The following is a 12683-nucleotide window of genomic DNA, read 5'->3' as shown; positions in this document are numbered from 1 at the left end:
GTTGTCAGTTTGCTGTTAATATCTACTTTCAATAAAATATCTAAGTATGAAGCAGAAGTGGACGAGTTTGTAGTGTCTTTTATTTCGAGTTGACTGGGATATATTGAATCGACATATGAATGAAAATTATTATTGTTAATAGATAATACAACGTCGATATATCTAAAAGTCAAAATGAAGGACACAGCAAGATAATTTTTATTCTCACGTTGAAGTTTTTGAATAAATTCTGCTTTATATGAATATAAAAACAGGTCAACTAACAAAGAGCACAATTTGTGCCTGTAGGGATTCCAAAAGACTGTTGGAAGACCTGATCACCAAAGACGACGAAGATATTGTCAATGAGGAACAATGAGCATATTTTTTATTTCAACTTCAGAGTACTTGTATGTGGAATCAGAGTGGCTTTTAACAAAGTAATTTTTGGATGACTAATCACTAGATAGGAATACTTGCTTTTTTTCCCCATTTTTGTTGAAGAAGCAACTGTCTGTGATGTCAAAAAGTCTAGTCTTTAATTCATCGTGAGGAACGGTCGTATAAAGAATTCAAAAGTCATACGTTTTGTGATTTCAAGTTTACTATAAGTTCTTTAGAATTGTTTAGAATCCACATTTGATTTACACCACTTCTGTCATATGTAATAGCACAGTAAGTTTAAAGTTTCTCCTTCACATCTGTTAATATTTTCGTGAGGAGCAAAGAAAGAGGCTTGGTAGATAATTTACTGGCTCCAGCAATGTATCTTCGTTTGCAAGGGCTTTTATGAAGTTTAGGAATCCAGTATAAGTACGGTGACTCATATTCGTCCGACCCATTGACTGGGACATTAAATGTGTCTAAAACTGAAGCATGGTTTTGAAGAATTTCGTCTTTTGAAAGGGCACTTGGAGTATAAGTATAATTACCAAAAGTGGAAGTCATACTAAATTCGTTTGAAATACAGTTGTAATAATGATCCTTCCAAACAAAGACAATATTGTTACTAGATTTGTCAGCTGGAACCAAAACATATTCCTCATGTAACCTATCTAATTCTTTTATCACTTCTGGTTCCTAATATTCCTCTCATACTTTTCATCCATTCTGACAAATTATCAGGTTCTTTTTCATATTTAGCCCATCGTCTGACATAATTCTCGCCAGAATTCATAATAGAAATGAAATTCTGTCGCCAATTAAAAGACCGAGGTTCTCTGTATTTAGGACCTTTAATAATATGTGATTTGAGGTCCTCATTTTCAACTATATCAACATCACCAGTAATGACATGCCCAGCTGGACTATACTTCAAAGAAGATGAAGAACAAGAACACGTACGTGGATTAAGTATAAGATGGTCTAAATCTAGGCACTGCAGAGTTTGTTTATAATTGAAAAGTTTGGATGCAATAGTTGAAGTTTATTTGTAGGAAATACAGGGTGTGGACTTGAACTTGAAATAAGTTGGAATACACGACTGAACTTTTTATGACGAAGAATATTGCTTATGTTGACGGCATCTATTCCTTTGTAAATTTGAGCTTTAGGAACTGGCGGCACAATTTAGTAGGAATATCATCCATGACCCGTGGTGGTTTAAAGAGCCTATAATTGGCAACATCCATAATCGTAGAGTTCAGACTATATTCAGGTATTGAAAAATCCAAGTATAGACTAGCTGTGGCTTCTTGAAATAACGTATGTAAAACTTTACATGGAACAGAGTAGAGTTTTGTGCGAATATGATGTGGAACGAATTGTAGCAAGTCCCGATTGAAAACTGATCAGAACAAGGTATTGTGTATTGAATCAGTTAAAAGATAAAAATCAATATATACACACAGGGGTGCATAAGCCGGGTTGCATGGGATACATTGTAAAGTCAGGAATGATGTGGCATATTTATAATTGTGAAGAACTAATTTCAGTTTTAAACCTTTCGAGTTACTGTCCAGAAACCATATTTGTTTGAAGTTTTCAATCTATTTTTGGTCACTGTGACCTTGACCTTTGATCTTTTTTCTCCAAAATCAATAGGGGCCTTGCTTTGCTGGTATCCAACAATATATCTAAGTTTCATTTGATTCAAAATAAACATTTTCGAGTTATTCTCCGGAAACTAAATTTTTTTGGAATTTTAAATCTATTTTCGGTCATTGTAACCTTGACCTTTGACCCATGTTCTCTAAACTCAATTGGGGTCTTCCTTACCTGGTACATAACAATATCTTTAAGTATCATTTGATTCTGATTTAAACTTTCTGAGTTATCATCCGGAAACCAAATATTTCTGAAATATTCATTCTATTTTCAGTCACTGTGACCTTGACCTTCGACCATTTTTCTCCAAAATCAATAGGGGTCTTCCTTACCTGGTACCCAACAATATAATAAAGGTTTATTTGATTAGATTGTAAACTTTTCGAGTTATCATCCGGAAACTAATTGTTGACGCCCGACCGCCCGCCCAACCGCCAACCCGCCCGCCCGCATCACCAAACCAATAGCCGAGTTCAACTTCGTTGCAACTCGGCTAAAAATATCATATGCAGGTGATAATAGAATATTGCTACATGAATATAGGAAGTTGACGTTGGAGAAGCTAAAATCATGTCGTTTGTCATAAAGTTGGGTTGTTAATTTGCCGTCGATATATATTTTCAATAAGATATCTAAGTACGAAGCAGATGTGGACGACTTTGTGGTGTCTTTTATTTCGAGGTCACTGGAATATACCGAATAAACATATAAATGAAAAATATTGTTGATAGATAAAACGTCTTCGATTTATCTAAATGTCGGGTTGAAGGCCAGGGCAAGAGATTTTTTTCTTCTCATCTCAGAGCTTTTTAATAAATTGTCTCATAAGAATATAAAAACATGTTGACTAACAAAAGGGCACATTTCGTGGGAATTCCAAAAGACTGTTGGAGGATCTGATTACCAAAGAGTACCAAAGTATTGTCAATGAGGAACTCCAGCATATTTTTAATTTTAACGTCAGAGTCCTTGAATATGGAATCGGAGTGGTGTTTAGAAAAGTAATATTTTGGATGACTGATCACTAGATATCAATATTTCCTTTTTCAATTTTGTTGAAGAAGCAACTGTTTATGATGTCAAAAAGTTTAGTCTTTAATTCATCGTGAGGAATGGTTGTGTAAAGTATTGAAAAGTCATACGTTTTGATGTTGATTTTAGAGAAGTTTGCAATTTCAAATTTACTAGACGTTCTTTAAAATTTTCTAGAATCCACATTTATTTTAACCACTTCTGGTATATGATGTGGTACAGTACGTTTGAAGTTCTCCCTTCATAACTGTTAATAGTTTCGTGAGGAGCAAAGATAGAGGCTTAGTAGAACATTTACTGGATCCAGCAATGTATCTTTGTAAGGGCTTTTGCAAAGTTTGGGAATCCAGTATAGGTACGGTAACTCATATTCATCCATTCCATTGACTGGGATATTAAATGTATCTAAAACTAAGCATAATTTTGAACAATTTCATCTTTTGAAAGGGTACTTGGAGTATAAGTTCGATTACCAGAAGTGGAAGTCATGCCAAGTTCGTTTAAAATGCAGTTATAATAATGAGCTTTGCATAGACAATGTTGTAACAAGATTGGAATCAAAACGCATTCATCATGTAACCTATCTATATGTGAACCAAGGGTTCACTTAATAAAAGAATATCGGGGCACAGATTTCAATTTAATAATGGTGGTAACCAACTTCTTTACAAGCATTTTAATGCACCGGACCACTCCATCTTGTTCATGAAGGTAAGGATTTTAGAAAACCTTTACCATCACACAAACAATCCTACATTAAGCACCCCTTTTCGTAGACAACGAGAAGATCACTGAATCAGGACCCTAGGCACCGCATTTCCATATGGATGCAATGATAATGTATATGATGTGGGAAATTTGACTAGTCCACGAGGAAATAACGTGAATGTGATGGGACTCTTTCCCAATACCCAAAAGACGGAAACGCAGTCATGGACATCGTTCATACAAAAGACCAAGTATAAATGATGTCACGTTTGATTCACTTTTGCCTTACGTCAACAGACAATTAGGTCCACATCATATTCGTACAAGACTTTACTCTATTCCATTGAGAGTTTTACACACGTTATTTGAAGAAGCTATGGCTAGTCCATACTTGGATTTTTCAACACCTGAATATAGACTGAACTCTATAATTATGGATGTTGCCTACCACAGGCTCTATAAACCAGCAACGACCATGGATGATATTCCTTCCAAATCATGCCGCCAGTTCCTAAAGCTCAAATTTACAAACAAAGGAATAGATGTCGTCAACATCAGCAACATTCTTCGTCATAAAAGGGTTCAGTCGTGTATTCCAACTTATTTCAAGTTCAAGTCTACACCCTGTATTTCCTACAGCTATAAAACTACTATTGCATCCAAACTTTTTAATTATAAACAAACTTTGCAGTGCTTAGATATAGATCATCTTATACGTAATCCACCAACATGTTCTTGTTCTTCGTCTTCTTTCAACTATAGTCCAGCTGGACATGTCATTACTGGTGATGTTGATATAGTTGAAAATGAGGACCTCAAATCATTTATTCTTAAAGGTCCTAAATACAGAGAACCTCGGTCTTTTAATTGACGACAGAACTTCATCTCTATTATGCGTTCTGTCGAAGATTATGCCAGACGATGGGCTAAATATGAAGAAGAACTTGATAATTTGTCATAATGGGTTAAAAGCATAAGAGGGATATTAAAATCCCGCATTAGACACATGAAAACAAAAGTAAGTACCACCTATCCTTCTGTGTTTAGTAAACCAGAAGTGATAAAAGAATTAGATAGGTTACATGAGAAATATGTTTTGGTTCCAGCTGGCAAAGCTAGTAACAACATTGTCTTTGTTTGTAAGGCTCATTATTACAACTGTATTTTAAACGAACTTGACATTAATTCCACTTTTGGTAATCATACTTATACTCCAACTGCCCTTTCAAAAGATGAAATTCTTCAAAACCATGCTTCAGTTTAGACACATTTAATATTCCAGTCAATGGGTCGAATGAATATGAGTTACCGTACCTATACTGGATTCCTAAACTACATAAAAACCCTTACAAGCAAAGATACATTGCTGGATCCAGTAAGTGCTTTACCAAGCCCCTATCTTTGCTCCTCACGAAAATGTTAACAGCTGTGAAGGAGAAACTTCAAATTTACTGTGCGACTACATATGCCAGAAGTGGTGTTAATCAAATGTAGATTCTAAGAAATTCTAAAGAACTTTTAGTAAATTTGAAATCGCAGAATTTTCCCCAAATCAGTAACATTAAAACCTATGACTTCAACACTATACACGACCATTCCTAACGATAAATTAAAGACTAGACATTTTGACATCATAGACAGTTGCTTCTTAAAAAAACCCGGAAAACGGAAATATTCATATCTAGTGATCAGTCATTGAAAAACATACTTTGTTAAACACCACTCTGATTCCACGCACAAGTACTCTGAAGTTGAAATAAAAAATATGCTAGAGTTCCTCATTGACAATATCTTCGTGGTCTTTGGTGATCAGGTCTTCCAACAGTCTGTTGGAATTCCCATGGGCACGAATTGTGCTCCTTTGTTAGCTTACCTGTTTTTACATTCATATGAAGAAGAATTTATTCAAAAACTTCTACGTGAGAAGAAAACATCTCTCGCGGTGGCCTTCAATTCGACTTTTAGATATATCGATGACGTTTTGTCTATTAACAATGATAGCTTTCATTCATATGTCGATTTGATATATCCCAGTGAGCTCGAAATAAAGGACACCACAAAGTCGTCCACTTCTGCTTCATACTTATATATTTTATTGAAAGTAGACGTTAACGGCAAACTGACAACTCAACTGTATGACAAACGGGATGATTTCAGCTTCTCCATCGTCAACTTCCCATATTTATGTAGCAATATTCCATTATCACCTGCATATGGTGTTTATATATCTCAACTGATTCGATATGCAAGAGCTTGTTCTGCGTATAGTCAGTTTTTAAATCGAGGTAAGCAACTGACAAACAAGTTGATGGTACAGGGATTTCAACAGTCTCGATTGAAGTCAGCATTTCGCAAATTCTATGGTCGTTATAACGATCTAGTTCGTCAATACAACCTTGCATTGGGTCAATTGCTGTCTGACGTGTTTCATACCGATTGTTAAGCCGTTCTTGGCACACTGATTTTGACTGTAGATAACTCCGTTTACCTGATCAGGATATAGGACTCACGGAGGGTGTGACCGGTCAACAGGGGATGCTTACTCCTCCTAGGCACCTCATTCCACCTCTAGTGTGTCCAGGGGTCCGTGTTTGCCCAACTATCTATTTTGTATTGCTTATAGGAGTTATGAGATTGATCACTGTTCGTTATCTTCACCTTGCTAGCGATGGTGCGATATATTTGGCCTATTCTATTATAAACGAACCAAGCTATTGACACATTTATATCCGCTGAACAATATCATATTAGAATTTGAAGAGTAAAGGTATTCTATTTCTCTTGGTACATGTACACGGTTTATACGGGTGTAGTGTAGGTTTATGAACTTTAGATTTGAACTTGTACTGCTAGTCTTTATGGTATCATTACATACATTACGTAAATACTGTGATAGTTTATTGAACAGTTTTTTCTATTTCAAGGAAAGAAAAGGATGAAAAACCCAGTTTAGTGATTTGCGGATTATTTTTCTTGCCATGGCAACCATAAAATAAGGTCATGCTACATAATTCAAAATTTACTGTATTAGTTTACTAGTCAATTTGTATTTTTATGAGAAGAAAAGGATGAAAAATCAACAGTGACAACCGAAAAAACAACATATTTTTGTTAGCCATGGGCTCATTTAGTTGCCAGGGTAACTGTAAAAAGTAGGTACACTGCATAATTAGAAACTTATCTTTTTTTCATTTTGAAATTGAAATAAGTTACATTATTGAAATATGCGTAGAAAATGTTTTAGTTTTCATTCATTATTTTAAAAAAAATCACCAGGTTTTAAGGAAACTTTTAAGATAATTACAGTAGTGTAATGTACCTTGTGCGCATCTTGTATTTCAATGTTTTTGTAAATATACATGTATATATATTTATAATAAATAACACTCAATTTCATAAATGTGTATATTATACATGTATATCAACGAAAATAATTAAATGATGGCTGACAAATATTCAATTAGTGTGTTTTAGATGAAGAAAATGCTAAACAAAACCAAAAAAACACATACACATTTTTGGGATTCGTGGGCTATTTTCGTTGTCATGGCAACCGTTACACCACAATTCAGTGCATAATCAAAATAGTCATGATTTTCTTTCAGAATATGTATATGTTACATTATGAAAATGTGAATGGAAAATGCTTTAATTTTAATTTGAAACTTTTTTATGAGCTTTGAAGGAAACTCGAAAATTTCTGGTAATTACAGGGTTAATGCACACATCCGAGAATAGCTAGGAAAGTAGCATCCGTCATGCTATTACAAAAATTACGTGGTCAGCATTCCCTTCGGTTTGTAAAGAAAATGTTTATAAAAAAATATCTCTACAATCTTATTCTATTCATAGAATTGATACCTATATCAAAACCTAACACAAACAAATTGGAGTGCATATGCAAGGTGAAGATAACGAACAGTGATCAATCTCATAACTTCTATAAGCAATACAAAATAGATAGTTGGGCAAACACGGACCCCTGGACACACCAGAGGTGGGATGAGGTGTCTAGGAGGAGTAAGCATCCCCTGTTGACCGGTCACACTCGCCGTGAGTCCTATATCCTGATCAGGTAAACGGAGTTATCCGCAGTCAAAATCCATCTTTAATGGTTACTGAAAGATGAAGATAATGAACAGTGATCAATCTCAAAACTCCTGCAAGGAATACAAAATAAAGAGTTGGGCAAACAAGAACTTTCCCCGCCCGAGGTCGTGTCGTGGTGTAGTAGAATTAACCGAGTTTGCGGGGTCGGCTTTTGCACAACGAACGAGGGCAGGTATATTCAGTCAGAAACTTCTCTGTTGAAGGCTTTTAAACTTCTAAGCGCTTTTAATTCTACATTAGTACAAGTGCATATTCGTTTACATTTTCAGTAGCACACAAAGTATTTAGGGACATCATTAATTGCAGATATATTACATTAATCGGGTTATGTAAACAGATTTGACGTCACAGTTAAACTGAAGTAGTCCCGGAGCGTTTACAGTGTGGGTTTTAATGGTTCAACAAAAGTAGAAAAATATATCAATACATACCATTTATATCTATCGATCGATAGTTACAGGAATGCAAATGCAAATAAAGTGAAAATCAGTAAAATGAAAATTCTGAGAATCATTTTGTAGAAGGGCGAAGATAACAAACAGTGATCAATCTTATAACTCCCACAATCAATACAAAATAGAGAGTTGGACAGGCACGGACCCCTGGATATACCAGAAGTGGGATAAGGTACCTAGGGGGAGTAAGCATCCCCTGTTGACCGGTAACACCCGCCGCGACCTCTATATCTTCATCAAGTGAACGGAGTTATTCATATTCAAAATCAGTGTGCCAAGAACGGTCTAACCATTGGTTTGAAACACATCAGACAGCATTTGACCCAAGGATAAGTTGTATTGGCAAACTAGATCGTTATAACGACCATAGAATTTCCAAAATGCTGACTTTAAAGAAGACGGTTGAAACCCCTGCAACATCAACTTCTTTGTCAGTGGCCTACCATGATTTAAAAACTGACCATACGCATAACACGACCTTGAGAATCAGTTGAGAGATATAAACAGAAGTCTTAATTAAGACGTCTTTTAACAAGCCAAAGCTATTCCATACTTGGATTTTTCAGCACCAGAATATACACTGAACTCTATGATTATTGATGGTGTCCGTCACAGGCTCTTTAAACTACCGCGGCTTATGAATAATAATTTTCCGAATCATGCCGCTTGTTCCCTAAACTCATATTTACTAACAAAGGTATAGATGCCGTCAACATCAGACTAACCTTTTATCACCAAGTTTTCTTGTTCCATTGTTGATTTACTTTCTTTCTCTTTGGGTTTGGGCTTTATTGACTCAGACGTCCAGAACGTCAGTCCCTGGAGCTGTTAACGACATTGAAAACCAAAGGGAGTGTAAATTGTACTAGTAGTAGATAAGACGGACAATAGAATATTTATCACCAATCTTAGGATTATATAAACTCTTTGAAATTAAATCTTGATTTACAAATTTCTTCGTTTCTGTAATGTATCAGAAATATTGGTGATTAGCCACTCAATAGACCCTATTTCTCCTTGAACCAAAAATGTTTTATCAGCACTTCGCCGTAGTCAAGACAAATCATAAATTAAAAATGACCTAGATCTATTTCAACACTTAATCAAATGTCACTTGTCCTAAATAACATCTCTACACGATTTTCATTCAAATTCCGTTAATAAACTTTGAAATATCTCGCAAGGTAGATAGAAATAAATACAAACAGGGTAAAAACAAAATTTCTCGTCTACATTTGTGGACGGATGTGAGCAGTATTTTGAGAACCATTCTACTTTACTTCTCCTTTCACTTCATAGCAGCATAAAGTCATTTTCGTCTCAATATATCCCGTGGGGACCCAGGTTAAATTACAGTGTAGGTCCTTTGCTTTTCGTAAGAATCGACTAAATGGGACATTCCTTCGTATGAGACTGCAAAAACCGAGGCCCCTTGTCACAGCATGTGTAGCACAATAAAGATCCCTCCCTGCTCAAAAGGCCATAAGCACCAACCATAGGTCTAAATTTTCCATATGAGTGAAAAATTCTCTATATGTATTAAACAATATAGAATCCATCGTCTCAATATGATTTACCTGGAACATTTGATAAGTTTCACCTGATGTTTGGTTCGTCTTTTAAGAATACAATATACCTGGTTACAGAGATGAAAAACTATGTTTGTAACAACATTCTAGGTCTACACGAAAATAACATTTCCCAACCAAAAATGTAACTTAGACATAAAATTCCAAAAAGATTAATCTTTGTTTTCCTTTTAAATTTTTACTAAATATGAAATTCATCGAGTTATATAGTAAATGACTTTTATAAAATAAATTTGCACTTCAAAAAGTTCAACCTAAACATAAAATATTCGAAAACTTTGAGCTATCGACTTTTCGATCGCGTAACATTTATTCAGCAAAATAGAAGGTCAAAATTATATAGAGACTCAAGTCAGCCAAGCTCAAAGCTTTCAAAAATGTTGCATTATCGTTATTAATCTCGACAAAGTTTGTTGTTTCTCGGCTGAAAACAACAGCTTACCGCTTCTCTGTCTGGTTTCTCGGTCACTAAGCTAACCAACAGAATAAAAACAACAGCTTACCGCTTCTCTGCCTAGACTCTCAGTCACCAAGCTAACCAATAGAATAAAATCAACAGCTTACCGCTTCTCTGTCTGGTTTCTCGGTCACCAAGCTAACCATCAGAATAAAAACAACAGCTTACCGCTTCTTTGTCTGGACTCTCAGTCACCAAGCTAACCAACAAAATAAAAACAACAGCTTACCGCTTCTCTGCCTGGACTCTCAGTCACCAAGCTAACCAACAGAATAAAAACAACAGCTTACCGCTTCTCTGTCTGGTCTCTCAGTCACCAAGCTAACCAATAGAATGACAACAGCAGCTTACCACTTCTCTGCCTGGACTCTCAGTCACCAAGCTAACCAATAGAATGAAAACAACAGCTTACCGCTTCTCTGTCTGGACTCTCAGTCACCAAGCTAACCAATAAAATGACAACAGCAGCAAGCACCAATAATATGGCCGAGAAGTACGTAAAATGGATATCTTTGACAATCCCTGGACGGTTGTCCTCTTTTCCACAACCAGGTGATGGGTACACAAAGTCCAGAACCATTCGTGTGATCCCCACAATGTGGCCAGTCAACAGTCCCCAAAAAGCACCCTGCAAGATTTTGCAAAACTAATATATTCCAGGCTAAGCAAAGACGAAAAATATATTTTCAATAATATAATTATCAAAACATTTTATCCATGCTCCTATAGATACCTGTTCATTGACTCTTGGCACGAAAACGGCCAGCAAAAACAGAGAACAGATTGGAGGTGACACATATCCTGTTAGGGCCTGTATGTACAGGAAGAGCTGTCCTTGTTGGGCGGCTTTGATGAGCGGAATCCATAGAATGCTAATCCCCACCAATACCACGACAAATATCCTGAAATGAAAACGGTGGACTTGTTCACGGAGAGGATCCTTCCCATGATCACACTTTTGGTATTTATTGAAGTCAGATTTCGGAGTGAAATGCAAACGTGTCCATGTATATTACAACGTACAAAGATGATTAAAAAGGAGAATATCTTGTCTTAATTGTTCACTGGTTCACATTATCGTTTGTGAATTTAGCCACAGGTTTTAAATATAGGAATAGGCAAAGATAATGGAAGAAAGAGCATCCACACTGGAATGATTGCTTTAGGGTTGGGTAAAATTAGAATTGTTTGTTTTAAGGTAACTCCCTACTCGCATTTTTATCTGAAAAAAAGCATAGTGTACTTTTTCCATTAAGTAGATTTAAAACTAATAAATTTACCAAATAAAATATATAGACCAATGCACTTTTTAAGATGTGAGATATACAGAATCATATTTAAACGTCAGAAAACTGCATTTTTCCATATACAGTGTTATCAAAACTTCACAAAAACTGGTTCTGACGATATCATAGTATTGATAACAATTTCAAGAAATTGTTTCTTTACGAACATGGGTGTGAAAAATAAAGGAAATCCATCGCATAATGGATTTGATAAAGAAATCTTTACAATAAACAAAGCCATTCAATATTTTGAAACATATTGATTATTCACATAAAATTTTTACTTTTAAAATATTTTATATCTAACAAGATATTTTACAATATCTATCGGGAAACACTCCTATTTTATGTTTCTATCATGCATAAATCTGATTAAATCGTTGATTTCGCAAAAATTAATGACGCCACAGGAGGTTGGAATTACTTTAATTAGGAAATAATTAATGCTTTTATTATTGTTTGGATACCACTTTGTGTTAATTTTCTTCTTTTTTTTCACCGAGCAGTATGATTATGAAAAACATCATGTATTTCACCTACTTGCCCACAATAAGTAGTTCTCTCTCGCTAGCTTGTTTCTTGATACGTTTCCAAATATCCATGGTGAAGAGAGTGGAGGCGCTATTAAAGATGGATGTTAAGGAGCTCATAACTGCTGCCACCATAACAGCGACCATCAATCCACGTAAGCCTACCCACAACAACGAACAATAACAGTGTAATCTTATTAATGTATGCAAAACATATCTTTTGTTATGTCATCCTTTACTGATACCAAGATTTCCAAAACTGGCTTCATCATGATTCTGGCAGGGATATTTAACAGCATTCAATCAATCTATACTACTACATTGATCACAATGTGTTCCAACAAAACATTTTACCGGTGGGTGCCAATCCCAGAATGAGTTGTGGGAACGCGACGTTCGAGCAACCTGCAGCGTTATCACAGACCCTCAAACACGTCTCGGGGTCAGCACAGGCTACAGTCTCTGTCGGAATTACAAATAGATACATGTAT

At 35.5% G+C, this 12683-nt stretch overlaps 1 protein-coding gene across 2 annotated transcripts in view; it reads right to left on the bottom strand.

Annotated features, from left to right (window-relative positions):
• LOC125678281 (sodium/mannose cotransporter SLC5A10-like) overlaps window positions 1-12683 on the bottom strand; it is a 35255-nt gene that overhangs the window by 3716 nt on the left and 18856 nt on the right. For both annotated transcript variants that reach the window (XM_048916610.2, XM_048916609.2), the window contains exons 11-15: window positions 12547-12654; window positions 12203-12353; window positions 11110-11278; window positions 10789-11004; window positions 9056-9155 (exon numbers count right to left, since the gene is read on the bottom strand). In XM_048916610.2, coding sequence (XP_048772567.1) covers window positions 9056-9155; window positions 10789-11004; window positions 11110-11278; window positions 12203-12353; window positions 12547-12654 — 744 coding nt within the window. The remainder of the gene's footprint in view (window positions 1-9055; window positions 9156-10788; window positions 11005-11109; window positions 11279-12202; window positions 12354-12546; window positions 12655-12683) is intronic.

The sequence above is a fragment of the Ostrea edulis genome, chromosome 2, assembly GCF_947568905.1.
Source record: "Ostrea edulis chromosome 2, xbOstEdul1.1, whole genome shotgun sequence".
Lineage (NCBI taxonomy): Eukaryota > Metazoa > Mollusca > Bivalvia > Ostreida > Ostreidae > Ostrea > Ostrea edulis.
Note: the sequence above shows the minus strand (reverse complement) of the source record. Positions and strands in the feature narration are given on the sequence as shown.